General features: G+C 35.8%; 2 protein-coding genes, 1 long non-coding RNA gene and 1 pseudogene across 5 annotated transcripts in view; 1 reads left to right on the forward strand and 3 right to left on the reverse strand.

Moving 5' to 3' along the window:
- Window positions 1-2,412: 2,412 nt before the first annotated feature.
- Window positions 2,413-8,209, reverse strand: LOC309690336 (uncharacterized protein). The gene is made up of 6 exons (XM_082507384.1): window positions 8,122-8,209; window positions 5,549-5,739; window positions 4,162-4,482; window positions 3,362-3,613; window positions 3,153-3,272; window positions 2,413-2,938 (listed from the first exon to the last, which is right to left on the reverse strand). Exons 2-6 carry the CDS (start codon window positions 5,595-5,597, stop codon window positions 2,757-2,759), a joined length of 924 nt encoding a protein of 307 aa, XP_082363510.1. The 5' UTR covers window positions 5,598-5,739; window positions 8,122-8,209; the 3' UTR covers window positions 2,413-2,756.
- A 2,767-nt stretch (window positions 8,210-10,976) lies between these two features.
- The window catches only part of LOC309719630, a 109,127-nt pseudogene continuing 97,431 nt past the window's right edge, over window positions 10,977-22,672 (reverse strand). The window contains exons 3-6 of the transcript XR_014280679.1: window positions 12,611-12,890; window positions 12,046-12,300; window positions 11,614-11,721; window positions 10,977-11,312 (exon numbers count right to left, since the gene is read on the reverse strand). The product of XR_014280679.1 is annotated as an uncharacterized misc_RNA (transcript). The remainder of the gene's footprint in view (window positions 11,313-11,613; window positions 11,722-12,045; window positions 12,301-12,610; window positions 12,891-22,672) is intronic.
- Window positions 16,327-19,190, forward strand: LOC309719686. Its single transcript, XR_014280296.1, has 3 exons — window positions 16,327-16,624; window positions 17,597-17,687; window positions 19,117-19,190. It is a non-coding gene; the product is annotated as an uncharacterized lncRNA (long non-coding RNA).
- Window positions 17,230-20,444, reverse strand: LOC309719651 (uncharacterized protein). 2 transcript variants are annotated; one of them, XR_014280276.1, is made up of 5 exons: window positions 20,372-20,426; window positions 19,369-19,511; window positions 18,909-19,280; window positions 17,569-17,704; window positions 17,230-17,473 (listed from the first exon to the last, which is right to left on the reverse strand). XR_014280276.1 is itself a non-coding variant. In XM_082555933.1 (5 exons), exons 2-5 carry the CDS (start codon window positions 19,421-19,423, stop codon window positions 17,422-17,424), a joined length of 615 nt encoding a protein of 204 aa, XP_082412059.1. In that variant the 5' UTR covers window positions 19,424-19,457; window positions 20,372-20,444; the 3' UTR covers window positions 17,230-17,421. The 2 variants fall into 2 exon arrangements, 1 of the variants encoding a protein (XP_082412059.1); XM_082555933.1 differs by having other exon boundaries at window positions 19,369-19,457; window positions 20,372-20,444.

A 22,672-nucleotide genomic window follows, 5' to 3' on the forward strand; every position in this document is an offset into this window, starting at 1 on the left:
CCGTTCTGTTGGTTTTTGTCTTTTGCCCTTCTCCCCCGTCCCTCTTCTCAGCTGTTTCTCTTTCCCTCTTTCTTTCTCCCCTTCTTTCCCCCAGTCAAGTCTGTCCCGTATTCAGTAAGTGAAAATAAAATAAACAATAAAAGGTGAATCAAATGGACCATTACGGCAAGGCTGGGATGGTCAGTTTGGTAAAGTAAATCCGTTGGGCATCTTTCTTTGCCTTTAGACAACAATTCTGATGGCAAAAGAGCCAAACGGGACAGGCCAAAAAAAAAAAAAAAAAAAAAAGAGACATATGTCTCATGTTCAGTGGTTTTACCTGCTTCTAACACCTGCATCACCCCACGGAGATCTCTGATGATGACTCAAACTACATGGTAAAATTTAATACTGCCTTCACAAAGGACCAATCTCACCGTGTAGCTATACTCAACCATCAATGGCTCAAGATAGCTACTGTGCTTGACCCATGCTTTAAGGATTTAAAGTGTCTTGTGAGGGGAGAGCGAGAAGAGGTTTGGACCGGCCTTGAGGCCCTGCTGCAGGAACAGTGTAGATACAAAGGAGCCAGCAAAGACAAAGAACCTTCTCCTCTTTTGATTGTCATCAGATTCTGATTCAAATGGACAGTAAATAAGAATGGAGATATTGTGAGTCCAATAGTTTTTTGGGGGGGTTTTTTGGGGGGGTTTTTTGTTTTGTTTTTTGCACTAAAATGTTCGATAATCAAACTGTTTTAGCCTAATGTACAAACTAATTTTGGTTAAGGTCACTCAGAGTTTAAAGGTGAAGCTGGTCAAATAACCTGTTATGATTCTGTCTTATTTTTTTTAGGAAGAAAAATGGCACTTTATGTTGAAAATTGTATTATTATTATTTAAAGACAATACCATTTTGAAAATGTACTTAAAATAGCACTTTATTTTTAAGACTGTCCAATTTTGGCAAGGAATAATTTTTTTTGTTTCTCTGTTTTGAATTGAAATGCAGTTTAAATGTTTGTTTGTTTTTGCAGAAATTAAAAGAGCTTGAGTTTACAGTATTCATGTCCATGTCTATTATTTGATTTTGTCGCCCACTAAAACCCTTTTAAATTAAAAAAAAAAAAACATTTGTATTTTGGGGCAAATTTTCTTGTGCGATTAAATGCGAATAATTGAGATTAATTAAAAAGCCTATTATTACTTTAATTTTTTTTAATCGAGTCCCACTCCTAATCTGCTGTAAAAGTACGTGATATCAACATACGTGCAGATTAGGAGGATTTTCTTAATATTTATTTTTTATTACAGATTTTTTGTTCTGTAATAGGACTAACTAATATCTTTAAATGACAAGTTATGAAAATAAAAAGTCAGACTTTCAAAGGCCATTAGAATTGGTGTGTATCTCTATAGAAAGACTTGCAGTGATGCTTGGTGTATAATTCTTTCTAATCTATTAACATGGAAATCTTCCTAAAAATCTTGTTTACTGTTGCATCAGAAGGGGTCAAGCAGACCACTTGTTGTTGTCTACTGAATCATGAATTCTACTTTATCATTTTCTTCAAATGTGATGCTAGCTTCCAAGCTACAACACACCTTTACATCTAGTGACGGCAGAATAGCTACTCCATAAGATAAGAATCATAAGCCTCACAGGATCAGAGATTAAAACATTTTCAACAAAGAGCCGAACCAGACTTTCTGTATAGGCGAACTGGGCCTGCAAATTGACAATATTGCTTTTAAAAAAAATGTGCAAAGATATGAATTTCTCAATCCACCACATCCCAAAAATAGTGGTGGAGAAACTGAGATCTGGTGACGGCCTTAACAGTCACCAGATCTTCAGTATTTTCATGAGCCCTTCCAGTCCTTGTCTTCAGTTTCCTGTTCTTAGCTTACAGGAGGAGCATCGCAGCGACAACAGGTGTAGCAGAGTGGCTCCAGCAGAGTCCACAGGCAGGATTTTTAGCGCATGTTCTTATGAAGCTGAATATGCAATGGATAACAGAAAAATATCTTTTACTTAATTCCACCATAAGATATAAAAAAAAAAAAAGATTTTCTGCCAATTGTCAGTTATCAAATCTGTATCTGATCTCTTCTCACACTTTAACAAGGTTAAAGTTTTGTTGGCATCAATTTCCCAAAAATTAACTTCTATTGTCCGACACTACACCATTTTGTGAAGCACTTTGTGATTTTTATCTGTGAAAAGCGCTAAATAAGTTAATTTTACTTAATTACCACAAAGAGAAAAAGATATTCACTTTTAACTTCAATGTTTAAGTTTAACTTTTGTTCTTTTTTTCTCTTTTCATCTAAAGCACCAAGTTCTTACTTCTGTGTTCTCCATGGTCTCTTTTCTTTGACTCTTCCTGCATAGTTACCAGAAATAAACTCTTTTATTGGCACTTTATTCACACACTGACATCACATTGTCAGCTATATGGTTGATTATTTTAAAATGCAGCAACAAACAACAAATGGTGAAAACATCTGTACACAAATGTGTCCTTCAGCACTACAGATGAAATGTAAACACAAAATAAAAACTATGAAGGACAGAGAGTTTTTCCCACTTTGATTATATTTAACAGGACCTAAATATAAAATTACAGAAAGAACCACTATTTATGGAAAATTTATACACACTTGTTATCTTGTGAAAAAAAATGTGGAATGAATGAAAAGGAAAGGATAAACTCTAATCCTTATTTCCACACCTACACGGATATGTGACAAATGTACAGCAGGTGAAAGGTGACACTAGGTGTTGGAGTAAGGACTCATTTCAATCATGAAAACGGAGTTATCTGGAGATTCCACCTTTTCTGGGACAGCAGGGCCTTCCAATATTGTTTTTTTCTTCCAAGTGAACCAGATCCAAATCCCACTTAATGACAGAATTACCACAGCGGCTTTCAAACCAAATATGAACCAGGAAGTACCTGTGTTAGACACAAAAATGTTTATGACAAGTTAGAGCTGTGAGAGAAGAGTCACAGTAGAGTTTTCACTCATGTACCATAGTTTATAGAAAGGGGAAAAAATACGTGAATGCATCCCCTTCATCAGAGTTCATTTTTATTCATTTATATACCATGTGTCATCACTGATGGCAGTTTGATTAAAGAGGCTTATTTGACATGTTAGTCTCCTTACCCACTGCAGTTGGTGTGACTGGTGTAGGTTCAGTTGTTGGTTCAATACACAGGCTGTTACTGTCTGCATGCACCCACCCTAATATCTGTGTCCCATTGATTGAGGTACAGTTAATGAAGCCTGTGAGCAAAAAACAGATCATTCATGAAAGACCTTCAAAAGTGAATTAGTCGTTATTATCGACTTTTATTCAAAATGTTGTCACTCACTACAGGTCTTCTGTTCTTTGGAGACACTATTGACATGATTTCTCACTGAGCAGACCAGATGTCCTGAGACTTGGTGTTTCAGAGTGATGTTGTTAGTCTCATTATTTCCAGAAAGGAGCTCAGCATCTGTCAGTGTGCGTCCATCCAGAGCCCAGCTATACTGAGGACTGTCCCCTCCTTCAGAGGAGCAGGACACCCTCATCTCTCTCTGGGACAGACACTCAGAGACCAGCAGGACAGAGGACACAGGAGCTGAGAGAAACACACACAGATGACTTTTGGTACTATAACAAGATGCACTTTCATGCACTGTGCTTCCTTCTGTGTAACTTGGTCATGGTCTGAAACTTGGTAGCTGATTTTCCATAGTTCCTAAAATCTACTACTTTGCAACACTATCAGTTGGTTATGGAATATCTAGGAGGGAAGAAATATCTCAAAATTATTTGCTGCAAAGGTAGCATCCTGTTACAGTAACATACACAATTTCAGTGAGCTCTTTACAATTATTCATTAATTCACAAATGTTTGTAGAGGAAGACTGCATGGCTAGCTGCTTGGTTTTCATACATCTGTGCCAGTGGAACTATAAACATCAGAATTCAAAGATTAAGAGATGTGGCCCAATACCTTAGTGAATGTAGTGTGCATCATGTAGATTATCATTATTTATGGTTTGCTAATTCAAAACAGGGGATGCACAAAGTGTACTTATTTGAAATTCTGTGCTGTATGTTATAAAGATTACCAAAACAATACTGCATTTACATAAATTAAAGTCTGCATTTCCCAACATTTACCTTGAATGAACAACTGTAAAGTCCGCACGCCTGATGTTGTTCCATCTGAATCAAAGATTTTAAGGGTATATTTACCACTGTCATTCCTACTCAGGTTATTGATCCTAAATGTTTGATTACTGAGAAAAACGAGAGACCTCTGTGCTATGGTATTAGAAATAACCTTATTATTTCTGACAAATAGTATTTTTAATGAATTCTTTAACAGTTGGTATCTAAATATTTCTGAGGTGTTGTCAATCAGCTGGATGTCCACAGTTCCTCCCAAAGCTCCATAACACTGAGCTCCATCCTGTCTGCCATCACAGTGAGTTTCCACACCTGCAAATTTTGAAACATTAAAAAGAAAAGCATTTGTGATTTGTTAGTTTCTACCTAATAAATTACAACAACAATTTGATTAACATGGTCAGCAATCTAAAATTTACTGATGCGAGGACTTTTACTTGTTAAAAAGTAGTTTTTGTATTACCATGTTTATACCTAATGCCTAATTATGTTTTGGATAACCCAGTGTTTTGATTGAATGGTATCAAAGTATTTGAAGTAGCACTACTGCCATAAATCTGTCAGCTCTTAATATCTAACTCAGAGTAGGTAGTAGTTTTGACAATTGTAGGTAATAGAGCCTCAAGAACAAACATACTGCATCCATAATCCCAAAGTTATCACACGAATCTGCCCAACATTTACTAATATATTAATAATTAAGAAATACAGGTAGACACATTCTCCACATTTTAGCCGAGTGCAAAAACTAAAGTATTTTCATGTAACCAAAATAAAATAAATGTCAAACAGAAAACAGGAAGCAATATTTCAGAAAAAAGAATCTGCACACAAACAGGACAGAGATGTTCATTTCTGAAGGTGGCATTAAAAATGATAAAGTAATGCAACCTATACATTCTTCAGCATATCTGTAGTGACTGCATGACTTAAATAACTTAACTGGATTCCTAGTTACAGCCAACCGATAAGTTGAGACAGATTCTTCAAAATCAGGCAGTTTATCACAGTAACAAATAAGCTTGACGTCTCTGATAAGGATGGAAAGAATAAAGTCCTTTAAAAAGTCAGTTTAAAACTCACTTAAACACACTGCAACAAGGCTCCCAAGGTGCATAGTGGGCTAAGAATTTACCACTGTTACTAAAACTGGTAAAAAGACAAAAAAAGGAACTAAAGCTCTGCTCAAATGTCATGTACTGCAGATGTAGCCAATAGATTCTAACATTTAATTAAATAAAATAAATCAAAGTGCACATATTGTAACTTTGGGTAAGTATTTGTGCAGCTTTAACATCTCTGATGACGATGTCAGATATTTTGTACAGGTTAAAAAGGTATTAAATGATAAGTGTCACATGTAAAAAGAATATCTCACCATGAGACACTCCCAGTAGGATCACCATCAATCCCAGCACAGCTTCCATGTCTCCTCAATGTTCAGTGTGTGTTGACACAGTCGGCAGCCGTCAGAGTACTTTATTAAATAATATGCACATTTGTCCAACAGGTAACAGTCAGAAATGGCTCCTGCTACTGATCAGCCTCGTTTGAAATGCTGTTCTCATTCTGTGTGTGGAAATTTGAAAAAGGAAGTACAACTAGCATATTCATTACTTTGCAGAAATAAAAGGAACCTCACAGATCTTCCACAGACTTTGTTTAATTATTACTCACACTGTCACTGGACTATTTTTAGATCGGTAACAAACTAACCATATCCTGCCCATCACTCAGTGTCTACAACATTCATGCAGTTTAATGCAATTCAACAGCAGCCCCATTTATATTCCACCTTAAGTCCATATTTTGTTGCTGATACAAAGTACCTTGTATACACATCCATGAAGAAAAAAGAAACACTTTTAAAACATTATAAAATGTACACTCTGCCCATATGGAAAACATATATATAAATCTTATAAAGTTTGTATCTGTCTTGTGTGAAACTTGTATGAAAAGCATACAAGAGTGAAAAAAAAATAAGATCCCTAGAAAAAATATATAAATGAAACTTGTATGTTTTGGATACTTACTAAAACAATATATGAAAGTGGCCACTTTCATGAGTAAATCATATAAGCCTTATATGATTCACTATATGAAGTAGGCCACATCTGATGCAAGTCTTTTATAAGTTTTTTCTATTTCTTTTCTATACGGGTGACTTTAGGGATTGTGGTATTTAGGCTAATTGGTGGTTTGAGTGGTTGTTTTGACCAATGCTCATTCAAACCAGTACAAGTTCTGAAAAGTGACACTATTATTCAAAAGTATGTTTTAAATACTGCATTCTCAATAATCCAGATATAAACATTTAAGAAAATTGTCTTAATCTGCACAAAGCATTTTCAGTGAGCGAAACATTTTGTTGCTCATCTAAGTGTTCATCTGAATCATAGGCCTGCTCAGATTGTCTGCCTGCGCAGGCTACTGATCTTAAATGTGAATCCCAACCTCAAAGGACAGTGTGTGAATACTTTGACGAAAAGCATTGTTATAATCATCTTATTATTCTTTGAAATGAGTAAAATAGTGAAAAGGTGTTTCTTTCTTTTTGTGATTGGTTTCATTTTGTGTTTGTTGGCCAAAGAAGACTGTTCAGTTTCAATTTGTTTAATACTGTGAAAGTAGAGCCTCAGTGAACCAAAAACTTTTTATGGGCATGCTGTGACTGCAGCATTGTGTTAATACTTTGACGAAAGCCATTGGTATACTCATCTTATTATTCTTTGAAATTCGTAAAATAAAAGTACTCTGCATATTTGTTTCTTTCTTTTTTGCTTTGTTTCATTTTTTGTTTGATTTTTTTTATTTCTGTAACTGCAGAGCTTCAGTGAAATAACAGGGCAAATCATCACACCTATGATGTCAGACGAAGTCGTTATTAAAATTATAAAATTATTTAAATCTAAAACTCTTGGGTTTGAAAGCTAGCTCACTAAAACTAAAAACAACTAGCTGTTTCTCTTCATCATCATTATTTTTTTCCACAAGGAGGAACCTGAATTAACATGATCAATAATTAACTATTTAAAATAGGACTACACTACTGATGATTATGAGCATGACAGTATGACAGAGTTTTATAGGAGCTCCCGCGTTCTGGCAACCTTCAGATAAACTACTCTAGTCTAACTACTGAAAGCAGCTGTCATTAGTGATCAGTTTCAGATAAGAATGTGTGAACTCAGAAAGAACGGAAGTGTTTAGAATGGAACTCAAGAGAGAGAAAAGACAGAAGTTGTCTTTCAGTTTAGAGATACTAATACTTTGAAACCAAATGTGTAATTTTCTTGTTCAGCTAATCATGCAGTTTCACTGACATTGTAATATTTAAAATTTTAAATAAATGCAATAACTAAAAAAAATTAAAATTAAAACAAGTAAGAGGTTTATATGTATTTTCAAGCCAGTTCAACACATACATGATAAAAATTCCAATTTATGTTCAAGTTTAAATTACAGATTATTTCAAATCTCAAAACACTTTCATAGACATCAATGATTGTTCTGTTGTTCACTGGTTTTAAAGTGTTTTCTGAAGTTATGTATGTTGAGGTTACATGTTAGTTAGTTTCACCATAGAAGATATTTTGCACAGAAGGAAGTGAAATTGACTAGACTAAACCCTAACCCTAAAATTAACTCATTCACTGCCATTGACGTCTATAGCCGTCAATTGCAAAAAGATCCTTCTTTGACAGTTGACTTGAAATTCTCCACAAATTCCTCTTCTCTGAAACTAACACTACATGTCTGCAACTTCCGCTTCAACCACTGAAACATTTCTCTTGTGAACTCAAGACAGACAGTAAAGTGGTGCTGAGCACCCCAATACAGGAAGTAGGGATTGGCTGTCTGTTTAAAGAGTCCAAATCTCTGATCCTATCGATCTTACCCAGCAAACAGTGCAAAGCTTTGATGAAACCGATGTGTGAGGGGACTCACCCAGCTGTAACTGCCTCAGAAACCCAAGTTGCCCTGCTGTTGCCCTGCTGTCATCTGTTCTTGTAAAGTATAACCAAACTTTTGAGCGTTTGTGCCACTTAGTCGTTATGTTTCCTGTCGGCTAAATGACGCTATGCAACGTGGCGACGTCATTCAAAGGGACTGGAATCGATAGGGGAATCGTTTGCAAAAATGGCAAACAATTCCAATTAATTGAAACAGTGGGAACCGGTTCTCAACAAGAACCATCCGTACCTAAGGGTCTGTTAGTTTGGCTGGAGTAACCTGTAACATGGATAACAACACTCTGCTGGGTGCTTGGAATATTGTACTCAAAGGATGAAACACTGAAGAACTAGAACATAATTACAGTAAATATATAAAACCAAAGTAAATCATGAACCCACATAACTCAAAACACTTAGTCGGCGACCCAGGAACCATGACAGTTAATTCTAAATAGTATAAATAGCTCTTACATGTTACTCCAGCCCTTTGAAACTAACAGACTGTTAGTGCTGTTTTCCAATGCAGTGCATGGGGGTAAGTAAATGGCCTGTATTTATATAGCGCTTTACTAGTCCCTAAGGACCCCAAAGCGCTTTACATATCCAGTCATCCACCCATTCACACACACATTCACACACTGGTGATGGCAGCTACATTGTAGCCACAGCCACCCTGGGGCGCACTGACAGAGGTGAGGCTGCCGGACACTGGCGCCACCGGGCCCTCTGACCACCACCAGTAGGCAACGGGTGAAGTGTCTTGCCCAAGGACACAAAGTAAGTAACAGTTAACTTACCCCCATAATTATGACAAGTTGTTGTTTATGTCAAATCTTTTCACATATACCGTAGTTGTAGTTGACACCCAAAATAAATAATATATTCCAATAAACAGTGTTTGAATTACACTGATAGTGTCTGAAAACTGCATTTAAAATAAACTTACATTGTAGATAACTGAGTGCTTTTCCAAAATCTAAATAGATTAAATAAATACAAATGGTAAAAATGATACATCTTCCAAATAGGAATAGGTCACTCCGGATGTTGACCAATAACTATTTACAAACACTGTGTACTAAAATGATTGCTTTCATGTTTAAAAACTGAGGTTTTGTGAGAATATATACAAAAATATAATTAAAATAGTTACAGTTCATCTTTAAAATTTTAATAGTACAAATCTTGAAGACCTCTTCTTTACAATAAAGTCAGATAAGTAACTAAAAGACAGTTAAAACAGTAATAGAATACTGCATAATAGCACCATCTCGTGGGAATAAATAATAATACTGCTTCAGACTGATTTGTTGACCAGATACACCTTTTTCCCCTTTTTTGGACTATCATAAATTGTTTCAATAGGCTTTTGTTTTATGTATATAGTTCAAAGATATGCCACCTCAAAAGATAGCATCAGGTCTCCTTTTAAAGCGTCTTATGAGTCACTACCTGAGGTACTCAGTCACCGCTGGATCATTGAGGAACTTCAGTTAGTGTAACTCCGGGTCTTGTGCTGGTTTGTTGTGCTTCTTGTCATCTTGTGAAGAAACGTACCTGTCTCCTCTTGTGCACAGAAACCAGTGGAGAGCAGCCTGTTGAAGAGAATCACTGGCATCATGGAATCTGGATCATCGAAGCTGTGTATCGAGTTTTGGGATTGTTTGTTGCACATTTTGAAGCTTCTAAATAAATTAATTGTCCATCAAGTCCATCCAAGTCCTGCTTTGCCATATAGCAAACCTCACAGTCTCTTTCAAGTGATTCTCCAAATGGCAGCAAATACAAAGATGGTGACTCACACACCTTTCCCTTGAGATGTCTGGAGTTTTGATCTCCTCCATACCTGCTTCATGCCCTGGAGGACGGGGCTGTGGCCCCCCCACACCTTCGAGCAGATTATTACATGAAGGAACCTTTTAAAAAAAACAAAAAAACAAGCGCGTCCATGCTCACAGGTGTACACACGGGTGATCACACCCACAAACTACACCCTTTTTGGCTCCTACCTCAAAGCACACTGTGTTCTGTTGATCTTATGTGCTGCACAATAATGTTTAATATTTAGTATTTACTGTCATATTCCCATATATCATTGTGATGTTGTTTATTCTATTACTCTTGTTCTCTTCTGCTTGTTTTCTTTTTTCTTTCTCAGCAGGTGATCCAGGTGATTGATATATGCATTTTTTTTTTCTCTGCCCGTTCTGTTGGTTTATGTTTTTTGCCCTTGTCCCCCGTCCCTCTTCTCAGCTGTTTCTCTTTCCCTCTTTCTTTCTCCCCTTCTTTCCCCCAGTCAAGTCTGTCCCGTATTCAGTAAGTGAAAATGAAATAAACAAAAAAAAAAAAAAAAAACAATAAAAGGTGAATCAAATGGACCATTACGGCAAGGCTGGGATGGTCAATTTGGTAAAGTAAATCCGTTGGGCATCTTTGTTTGCCTTTAGACAACAATTCTGATGGCAAAAGAGCCAAACGGGACAGGCAAAGAAAAGAAAAAAAAAAAAAAAGAGAATGTCATCTGAATATCAGTGTCTCTTGTAAGGAATCTGTGAGGAAAACTGTTTATACTAGTGTGTTTTATCACTGTCCAAAGGTTTTGCTGCACTGAAATTTGTACAAACATTTAGCCATTTACTTTATTTATTTCTAATTTAAGGATCATCTGTTCCAACTTCTACCAAGTCAAAAACTAGACAAGTTCACATGAAAAAAGAAAAACTCCCACATCAAAATAGTCTATCATCATGTCTGCAGAATACAAAAGCAGAAAACACTCACAGTGTTTATATAACATACTATCTTTAAATCAAGAGATCATAAAAGAATACATGTGTTCTGGTATAATGCAGATTAAAGTAAAATAAATCAGTAAGTATTAGCTTTTTATATTTTTCTGATAGGAAATCACATTAAATTAAAGACCTTTAGACATTTTAACATCAGCTCTTCTCTCCATGGATCTTCAGTGATGCAGTCTGTGTGGAAGAACTGACCACTTAAATCACCTGAATTTATGAACGTTAGCATACAAATAATCATCTCCCGTTGGTTCAGTCTGCCAAGGACACTTTGAATACTTGACTTGGCAGAACTCTAGCTCTGCTCTTTTCTCCAGTTGTTTCGCCTGTTGTTTCACGACCCTGAGATCAGCAAAGATTTCTTCCTGATCATTTTCTTCCTCTGCAGTCAGAAGAAGAAGAAACGGTTGCTTTAAAAATAATAAATGAATAATTAGAGGAATAGTCGCACTTTGTATTAAACTTCATTTGCGAGCTTTAGACATTATGTTGGATTTTGTTAAGCTGTTTAACTTTTTTCTTTTTACATTTACTGTGTTAACTGTGGCTGCTTAACAATATTTAAGTGACATATAACAGAGATATAAATAAACTGTTGTTGAGACTGCATTAATTAAGTATATTTATAAAAAGAGTAAAAAAGCAATTTAAGAAAAGTGAGTAAGGGAAAAGAAGTTTTGTACCTTTTGTTTTGCTGTTTTGCTTTTTCCGTTGGGCACAGATTGCTGCTACAACCACAACTAAGAAAATTATAAGTGTTGAGAGAACACCACTGATCAGTGGCAAATGTCCTATTTCATAGAAAGAATTAAGTCAAACATGAAATGAAGAAAGGAGAAAAAGATATCAATGGATCTAGCTGTTTTTTCAATTTCCACTGTACCATGGGTCATTCCTCTTACCCACTGCAGTTTGTGTGGTTGTGGTGGGTTCACTTGTTGGTTCAATGCACAGGGTGTTATTGGCTTCATACACCCACTCTGACACCTGTGTCCCATTGATTGAGGTGCAGTTGATGAAAATGAACCCTATGAGCAAAAAACTAATAATTTATCAAAAATGTAAAAAGTGATATAATTATCAAAGTTGTAACTATCACCTTTTTCACTCAACACAGGTAGATATCCTCTTTTCTTTGGAGACTTTACTAACATGGTTTTTGACTGAGCAGACAAGACTTCCTGAGACTTGCTGTTTCAGAGTGATGATGTTAGTCTTAATATTTACAGAAAGCAGCTCAGCAACTGTCAGTGTGCGTCCATCCAGAGTCCAGCTGTACTGAGGACTGTCCCCTCCCTCAGAGGAGCAGGACACCCTCATCTCTCCCTGGGACAGACACTGAGAGACCAGCAGGACAGAGGACACAGGAGCTGAGAGAAACACACACAGATGAGTTTAGTTTTAGATTTTAAAATCTCTCTAATAAAAAAAGGAGATATATAGATTACCAAAACATTGTTAAGTTTCTATCTACTAATTAGTGTCATTTCCCAATAGTAACCTTCAACTTTGAATAAGCAAGTGTTAAGTCTAGACATCATTGCTTATACTCTCCTAATAAAGAACAGGGTATGCACAAACTATATGTATCTGAAATTATGTAAGATATATACATTACGAAAACAATGTTAAATTGGTTATTAATTAATTTAATTAATTACTTATTAACATAACATTTACCTTGAAAAAGCAACTGTAAAGTCAGCACACCTGATGATCTTCCATCTGAATCAAAGGTTTGAAGGGTATATTTACCACTGTCGTTCCTGCTCAGGTTATTGATCCTAAATGTTCCATTACTGGGAAAAAAGCTAGATCTATGTACTACGGTATTAGAAATAACCTTATTATTTCTGACAAATAGTATTTTTAATGAATTCTTTAACAGTTGGATTCTAGGTATTTCTGAGGTGCTGTCCATCAGCTGGATGTCCACAGTTCCTCCCAAAGCTCCATAACACTGAGCTCCATCCCGTCTGCCATCACAGTGAGTTTCCACACCTGCAAATTTTGAAACATTAAAAAAGTTTTTTCTTTTTCAGTGTTTCATGTTAACATGTTGTGAATCCAGTGTTTTGGATTAGCTTTGTATAAAATGATAACGTTTATCAAATTATTTTTAATAACACTACTGCCATGAGTACACGAGCTCTGATTATTTCACTCTGAGTAGGTGCAGGTAATAGAGCGTCAAGAGCACACACATTTAATCAATAATATACTCCCAAATAGGGCTGGGCGATATGGCCTAAAATCCATATCATGGTATAATTTGAAGCATATGCGGTAACTATATATATCATGATATATTCTTTTCTTCTGTATAACGTATTTTACACACTGTAAGGCACACTTAAAATCCTTTAATTTTCTCAAAAATCAACTGTGTGCCTTATGTATGAATTCTGGTTGTGCTTAATGACCTCGAACCAATTTTATGTAGTACACGGCGCGCAGAAATCTGTCAAAAAGTCTTTTAGTACGACTTTGGTAAGCTATGAAGGCACACCTCTTGATGGCTTGCCGCAGCATTAGGCTGCCGTAGTCAGGAGCCTTGCTGAGTAATCTGAGTCCAAAACTCCGTCTGCTTCAGGTCCCAAAGTCAAAGGAACACTGTGGCATCACTGAGATTTAAAAACTGTCTAAATTCTTTCATCTTTAATAAAATGATCAGTGTTGCTGCTTAACCACGTGTAACAATTAAGTTTAACATTCAGGCATCCATGAAAACAGATTTATTAAATTCAACGGAGTTAGAAGTTAGCAGGAAATTAGCTCGCTAGTTTCCACCTAAACATCATATGCCATGTTCTGACTGAGAGATTTCTGAAAAAATTAAAATGTACAGCAGGGACTTTTGTAGGGTTACTGAAGTCGGACTAGCTGGTATATAATGATGTCCTACGTGATCACTAGCAAAACAGCTACGTTAGCATAACATTAACACAGTGAAGCTGAAGGATGAACGCTAACTTTTTTCCACTTGATAAAAGTTAACGTGAGGGTTTCTGGTGGTTAGGGACAAATGCAATCGCATGGCAGGATGTTATAAACGGACCAAACACAAGCATAATGTGTTTACATGACAAAAGTACAGAAGAAGAAGATTTATGTTGACACCAAAGAACAAAACTAAAGAACAGACCAACAGTCACGTCTCAAATAATGAAACTCATTGCCTTTTTACTTTACATTGAAGAATTTCTCTGTTATTTTATATATAATTTAACCATTTTTGCCTGCTGAAATATTTCTGTCCAATTTATTGCCTATAGTAGCACAGAAAAGGGCAAATTCAATGCCACGACATACAGCTACTGGACAAATTAACCTAAAAAGCTCCTGCCATCTCAACCAAAGTAACTAGTGCTGATCCTTTCCTGTTAAAGTGTAAAAGTGTAAAAGCTTGAATGCAATCCCTTTATGAACCAGTAGAGAGAAACCTCACACCTACCAATATGTTTGTCCAGACGTTAAAAGTAATGTCGTTATATTGTTTACACAGCAATAGGGTCTCTCTTCTTCATAGCACCATTTCTAGTGCAAAATCATAACTAATGATTCTGTTTGACCTATTTTTAAGTGCAGAAATACATGTTTCTGTTTTTGACATATAGTATTTCCACAGATTCAATCATAGTCATATAAAGGTCCTCTTGTTTGACAGTAAGTTGAGTTATGTGCACTGTATAAAAATTAGATTTGAACTACATTTTACCTTAAAAAAACAGCTAACATATATAACAATAAAGTTAACGCTTTTTTAAAAATTTAATTATTAATCGTAATTATTCATTAGCACCACTTACAAAGTGGTGAAATAAATTGGAGAAAGCTTTTGTGTGATGTCATAATTCACTTACAGTCAACTTCATTAAAACAATGAAGCTGACTGAGTGAATTCTGTTCTTCAGTTGCATGAGAAAATAGACGTGTGAAACAATGTAGAAATTTGAGAATATTTTAGCAACACTGAGAGCCTCAGTTTCACCCTGAGGTCTCACCATATGAGGAGATATGTTCATTTTACACCGCTACTATATGAAGGAAGTGAAACGCAGACAATGGTCAACATACAAGCTGCAGGGACACAAGCAGCTTTCCCACAGAGTCCATCTTCATTTTATCCTGTCAATGTCCCTAGAGTCAGATCCACACTGATGAATATGTGGCCCTGTTAGTTATAATTAAAACAGTTATATTTATTTTCAAACTTCTTTAGGTTCATTCAAAGACACACTAAAGTGATAAAGCCAAAACCCACAAGGTTTGATATATCTTTTAATATATTTCTAACTACAGCAATATATTTATATATATATATATATATATATATATATATATATATATACAGTGTTGGGGAGTGTGGTAGGACTCGACTTAAGCGGTCAAAGAAGTGCAGGAGACTGATGCTGTCCAGTGTAGCAAGTGATTTATTCACCATTCTGTGGCCCAAGAATATTTACAAAGAAACAAATAAGAAACTCAACTCTATAATAAACTCAATTCAAATAAACATAACTGAACTTAAATCAACGGAAATTAAGGTCAAACTGCACACAGCTACACTGACCTGAACCCTTCTCCTGAAACACCTGAGTTCGTCTGCTTAAATAGTCCCCTTAATCAAACACTTTCTCCTCTGGACTATTCCATTCAGTAGGTAGGTGAGATGAACATGATTATATTCATCCTCTACTACTCCTCTTGACTGGCAACATAAACTCTGGTGTAATCAATACATATCACAACATTAAATCTATTTCTTTATAAACCCTTTAAAATCAACTTTATTAAATTATAAGAATTCTTCCCCTCCTGCCCTTGGTCTCTTCCTGTGACCTCAGATGAACCCAGAAGGTATAAAGCAGGAAGTAGAACTACATTTCCTCCTTTTGCTTCTGGAAGACAGGTAGGTAAAGGTAAGTTCAAACAATACAAATTAACAGTTGAAATAAATAACATGTTAACTTAACCAACTTGCATGAATTGATTTAAACCAAGATGTTATATTATATAATCTGTAAAAGTGCAGAACATAAACAAACCCGGGATAGTAGATGTTTGCCTATTGCAGATTACATGTGAAATATGGTTAAATCAAAACAAGAATGTTAACTAAGAATGTAGACAAATGGTCTTCTCACCCACTTTGTCACAGGGAGTAACAGAATACATGTCCCGCCGTTACGTAGTTAAAATACAAATTATGAGTAACTGTATTCCGTTACAGTTACCGTTTAAAAAGGTGGTATTTAGAATACAGTTACTTTGTTGAAATAAATGGTTTACACGGCGGTACTTCCCTGTTTCATATTGTGGCGGGTCAGGACTGTTTGGGTTTGTTTGACAGGTATGTTCTGTTGTTCCAGGCGGCAAGGTTACGGTTGCCATGGTTACAGGGTGATGCTCTCTCTCTGGGTGTTTCCTGGGTGCGAGAGCGCCTTTTTGTTGTTGTTGTTGTGCTAAGCTAATAGGCAGAATGCTACAGGTATAGCTCTAAAGAATGTAGCATCATAGGCAGTGTAGTCCATGCTGCAGGGAGAATGGACTGCCATACCTGTTATGTGTCTGTGAGCGAGGGAGGGAGAAAAAGGAAAAGTACAAGTTGTCATCGAGCAAAAACGGGAGCTGGAAGCATATAAATATAATAATAACCACTGCAGCCAAGAAGAGTGCCTGACGAGCCCAGTTGTAAGTAAGCTATTAAGACTCAACTGTACGCTGTGTTTGTGTTTTCCTCCGAAACAATAAGTTCCTTTGGAGCAGCCTTTCAACGCCTCTATCTGTCTCTCGCAAGCAAAGTTGACCCAGACAACAAAGTAAAGCTATTTTTCGGCTACGAGCCCGACACGGAACCTGACGTATTAGCCAGAGGTCCCTTTACTACGGTTCGGAGCTGCAGACCTTCAGTAACAGTAATAAATCACAGCAATAGTACATTCACGTAGTTGTAAACAGCATGATAATATATTAAGTAATCCAAAGTATTCAGAATACGTCACTCTCATCGAGTAACGTAACGGAATACGTTACAGAATACATTTTGGGGCATGTATTTTATAATCTGTAGTGGAATACATTTTAAAAGTAACCTTCCAAACACTATATATATATATATATATATATATATATATATATATATATATATATATATATATATATATATATATATATATATATATATATATATATATATATATATATTACTTTTTTTTTTATTTTTTTTTAATCCCTACTAACTCACTGAAAAAGACTTCCCATTCATTTACAAAGTTTTTATTGTTATTTAAGGAATTTTGAATCAGGATAATATACATGACTGTATATTCTTATCTGATCTCCAAAATATGATTACAAAGCTGCAAGCATAACATTTTTAAATTGTTTTTGATACAATATGAAACTTCCACAGTCACCTCCTAACTGTTTTCATTTTTCATTGATCCTCAGTTCAGTGTCCAGTGCTGATCACGAGTGAGTTCAGTTCACTAAAGCTCAGACTCACACTTAAGGTTTATGTTCTCTGTTTCACACCTGAGGCTGTGAAAGAAAAACAAAATCAATTATAGCAAAATAAATACTTTTACAATTACCCATCAAATTATGGCACTGAAATGATGTAATTGTATATCAACCTCTTTTGATCACGGGCCGCCTTGTTAGAAGTCTTCTTAAGATGCTTCAGTTCCCGATACACAACACAGCATGACACTGCTATCAGGGGAGATCCCAGTGCAGCAAAGACTAGCCTCAGGTAAGGAAAACTGTGTGCTGATGAGAACACAGTGATAATTATAAGTACAGTACTTACAATTTATTCAAGCGTAAACTTTGGTAAGACTTTGGTATTATTATGGTTAACTAACTGTAAATATATAAACGTTTGGGCACAACCCCCACACACTAAACTATTATTTAAACTAAATAAAGAGATGGTGAAAGAAAACTGGAACAAAGGGGGAAAACACTCAAACGTGTAGCGTGGTCCTCCAGGTTCCTCCTTAATAAACGTGTACAATATTTATAGATGCTGTAGACAGAGTTTATTAACATTGTTTTAACGTTACTATTATGTTATAAAACCAGTTTAGATAATGTTTACAAATCTGTTAATGTTTTGTGACATTATAATTTTTATTGTATAAAAATTAACTTAAAAGTACTTGACTATGACTTTACTAACTTATTAACCAAGGTATGATGAAGTATTACCTACATGTTTTTATTTGGCTTTGACTAAAATGAAAATTCAAAGTAAATGTAAAATATGTTGTCAACCCTGTTTGCAACATAGAAGATCCCAATATGAAACAGGTCATTATCTGACCTGACCCAGTTCCTGAACACGTCACACCTTGTGATGAAAGCCAAACAAAGGCTATTATTCCCCAGGAAGCTAAAACGGACTGGACTCGCTTCTCTGCCTCTTATGAACTTCTACAGAGTGACAACAGAAAGTGTCCCCTGTCTTAGTATGACGGTGTGCTTTTAATAGTGTCTTCTTTGTGCTTATATGCATGTGTGTGTGTATATATGTGTATATATATATATATATATATACATAACAACAATAAAAAGGATTCTTCTTCTATTATAATGCATACATGTCACAAGTTAATATGGTCATACAGTGCAGCTCAGGATATTCTATCACCAAGTGGAAAGTTTCAGTGTGCCTTTAAAGTGTAGGTGGTAGTTAAAGTGTAGTTACTGGGAAATAAAAGATTATTCAATCATAAAAAGTAATAGCAGCCCATGTGTGGCTAAATAACCAATAATACCTATACATAGACAAATACTATATCAGCATAGACTGTTCACTGTACACTTGCATCTTTCTTTCCATATGTTTTTCTGCATTTCTGCTTCTATCATTTGTTGCACAAGTGATGTGTACTGTGTTTAACAGTTTAACAGTTACATGTCTGATTATCTTTATAATAACATCAACACTATTCAATAAAGAGTAACTTACATAACTTGCTTTCAGCTTTATCATTGCCTTTAACATCCAGGGTGAAATTAATGTTTTTCTCTCGGACTCCACCTGAATTAAAGACCTCAATGCTGTATTGACCTGAATCATTCCTCCTCACGTTTGTGATCTTGATTGTCCCATTCCTGATTAGAAACTGTAGTCTGTTGTTAAATTCTTTGTCTATTGTTATTGTTTCTTTCTTCAGATTGAACACAATTATATTCACGGTGGGAAGCATCTTCAAACATGTCACTTCACGGCCACTAGCATCAGTCATCACTTGGATATACACAGTTCCTTTAAGAAGAGGAGAGCATGGACATGTGTTCGTCCTGAGGTCACATGTGGTCTCATCGACTGGAATGAGAGCTGGAAAAAACATATTTAATAGAACATTAGGTGAAATTATTCACACTACAAATGTGAATGTTTGGCTTCTTTATGAGGACAATCTTACCTTGAGTTCCTCCTGTTAGTAGCACAATAATAAAAAACTGTTCCATGCTCTTCATTCACCCACACTGTGGTTTCAATCTTTCAAAGATTCTAGAAAATTATGTACAAATCTGGATGTAAATCTGCTGCAAACCTGAGTCCTAACTGACAGGAAACAGTAAATGATATAGACAGGTTATTTTCACAACAGCAGGAAATGAACTGCATGTCTACGTGTTGTAGCGACCTGATTTCAAGAAATATCCATCAAATGCGAATAAACAATTTTCCCCTTGCTCTTGTAATTAAATACACAAAACTGAATCTAAACAATACACACTTTCAAATGTGTGTCAGGCACACACTATTTTTTCTTCACGTTTACTTTTGAGAAAAAACGTGCAACATCTGAAGTGATAAGTTAAGTTACAAATAGTCTAGAGGTTCCTGTGGTGAGAGCTTTATTGCATAACAGTCTTTACAGGATGTCCATGACAGATGTCATTTTATGTTTGGAGGTTTGCAGAGTTTGCTTTCTGAAATGAAGGGAGCGAACTGATGTAGAAAGAATAAAATGTAAGCAACCTGTGAAAAAGCAGCTTATTAAAAGGATGCAAATCATTAGCACAACATGAAACAGTGAGGCAATGCTGTCCAACAAACAAAGGAGCCTTTTATCTACCAAAAGAGGCTGAATTCAATATGAGAATTTCAGCTACACAACTCACAAGTATTTGGTAACAAGCACAGATAAAACTGTAAATTATATTTCCAGTGGTAAGTCACCTGTGGATAGAAAAACTGTGTAATAACAGAACAAGATTTGAAATGTCACTGTGAATATAGTAAAATAAATAAACATATAAATAAACACGGCATGATTCTGCAATGGAAGCAAACATTACAAATCTTCACTTTGTAATGTTTTCAGTAAGAACAAAGAGTGATGGTGAACATGAATAAAAAAAGAATCAAGAAAATCTGTGTTTCGTCGGGGAAAAGAAGGATGTAATTAGCTTACTTACATTTGAATGGATGCACATAGCAGCACAGGCTAAGAAAGTAACATGTAAGTGCTCAGCTGGAAGTGAGAAAAGTTCATCTGTGAAAAAAAAAAGACCCGTGTATGGGTACTTCCTGCATTACAGAACAGAGATGGAACTGTGTGTGTGGTCCAGGGCTTTTATAGACACTGAGGCTGCGCTGACTTTTATTTTGCATACCTCTTCTTATTCTGCCCTAAAAATACAATCGACAGCTAGATCTATGAACACCAAGATGTATGAATGTACATGGGCATACCCAGCTGGGTGGGCATCTCATAGGTTTTTACTCTGCCAGAATGTAATGCCACAAAATAACCAGTTCAACATATATTGAGGATAAAATTTTGATTTACATTTTGTAGGAGTTTCAGTATTCTATTCCATTCTATGATAATCTTATATACAAACTTTAATAGATTATTCATATGTTATTAAATAGAAACGGGCAGTTTTGCATTTTGCAGCGCTGTGTCCTGCTTATTACACAGAAACTACCACAGTTGTTTCCATGTAAGCACAAAATAAGCACAAAAACAATTGAACCTATTCCATACAGTCACTGTCATTATATTATGCTGCTATTCATACTGTCATTATATTATGCTGCTATTCATACTGTCATTATATTAATGCTGCTTTCCTGTATATATTGTACATACTATTGTTTAAGTACTTACGATTGTTTTTTTGTACTTTTTATATTTTACATTTATATTTATTATTGAAACTTGCACCAAGGGACTGGCACTCTAATTTCATTGTACTCTGTACAATGACAATAAAGGCTATTCTATTCTTCTATTCTATGTAAAACTTTTTAAGTTTACTGAATTTTTTAGGTTTGCAAGTATCAGGCTTGTAATGTGCTCCTCTGTCTTATAGTAATTCCAATTTGGATTCAGGAGACAAGAGTCTATCTCTAATTAGAGATAAAACTTTCCTTTTTGCTAAAACATATAATTAGGGCTGGATCAGGTGACCCTAAATTCCAGCGGCTCCCCACAGACAGCCTTTTTTACCTGCACAAATGCCACCTGGCACAGCCCTGTCCACTGGACCAGATCCAGAGCACCCTTTGGTTTTTAAAGCATATATGTGATGTAACAGTCTTTCGCATTTGATGTTTAGTTGAGCTGTATGTCCAGATTTTGCTCTTTTGCACCCTCTGGTGGTGAATTATGGAGGGTACAGTTGTTTGCAGTTTGGGTCTCCACCCAAATACTTTTTTGCCAGTGCAACTGGAGTCTGCATGCTGCAGCTCGTGGTTAGCTCCACACATAGAGAAAGTAATGTTCAAAGTTAGAGAAAGAGAAGAAATAAGTGAGAAAGAAGATGGAGAAGAAGATAATAAGCTCATAAACGAATATTATCCCCTCCTGGATGTCAGCTAACGAGGTTTGTGTACTGTAAATGTTTTATTTTCTGTGATTAATGACTTTTGATTGATTGACACCAAGTACAAGAGTGCATTTTGATGTGATGATTTTTTTTGTTGTTTTCGTCGGTAAGTAGTGCTCACGGGTTTTATAACTCTACATCATAGGTGTCACACTCTGGCCATACCAAATTATTATTAGAGCTGGCCTACTGGTATTATACAGCTAATGTATATATTGTTTAGTATTAAGCTTTGCTTGTTCCATATTCAGTTTTTCAGCGAAACTTGTTTGAGTCCATAAGAAGAGATTCATTCTTAAATCTGGAGGAAGATTTTTTTTTTCAATAAATATTAATGTTAGCCCGCGACCTTGTTCCAGTTTTGAATTTTGGCCCACTGTGTATTTGAGTTTGACACCCCTGCTCTACATCATCCCTATGTCAGTCCTTGAGGTTGCTACATGTCATTTGATGTTTGAGCTAATGAATGGTAGGTCTGAAATCTCTATATTATCGCATGGTGCCTGTTCTACGTCTGGCCAGGGCTCATAAGAGGGTATGTTTTAACCATCCTGAGATGATTGTAGGCTGTTGGCTAAGAAGTAGTGTTGATATCAGATCTAGTCCTCCGTTATCCTCGGCCCTTTGTAGCATTTTAAAACTAATACGCTGGGGTTTATCTTTCCAAAGGAATTTAGAAATGAACAGTTCCAGAGTGCTAAACCAGTCTGGTGGTGGTTTACTTGGGATCATCGAAAATAAAAAATTGATTCTTGGCAAGACCATCATTTTTATTGTGGCGACCCTTCGATCCCATTAGTGATTTGAGCCTTCCATAATTCTTTTTCTATCCCAGTGCAATCTACAAATATAAATATTTAGGTATTAATGTCTCTACTAATC

This window comes from Aulonocara stuartgranti (assembly GCF_965226115.1).
Source record: "Aulonocara stuartgranti genome assembly, chromosome: 2".
NCBI lineage: Eukaryota > Metazoa > Chordata > Actinopteri > Cichliformes > Cichlidae > Aulonocara > Aulonocara stuartgranti.

Coding starts and splice junctions, on each gene's coding strand:
- LOC309690336 (XM_082507384.1), bottom strand. CDS start 5,597: ATGGAAGCTGTGCTGGGATTGATGGTGATCCTACTGGGAGTGTCTCAT. Junction 4,483..5,548: donor CCTACTGGGAGTGTCTCATG/GTGAGATATTCT, acceptor CAAAATTTGCAG/GTGTGGAAACTCACTGTGAT. Junction 3,273..3,361: donor CAAAGAACAGAAGACCTGTA/GTGAGTGACAAC, acceptor TTTTGCTCACAG/GCTTCATTAACTGTACCTCA.
- LOC309719651 (XM_082555933.1), bottom strand. CDS start 19,423: ATGAAGAGCATGGAACAGTTTTTTATTATTGTGCTACTAACAGGAGGA. Junction 19,281..19,368: donor ACTAACAGGAGGAACTCAAG/GTAAGATTGTCC, acceptor TGTTTTTTCCAG/CTCTCATTCCAGTCGATGAG. Junction 17,705..18,908: donor TAAAGCTGAAAGCAAGTTAT/GTAAGTTACTCT, acceptor TGTTCTCATCAG/CACACAGTTTTCCTTACCTG.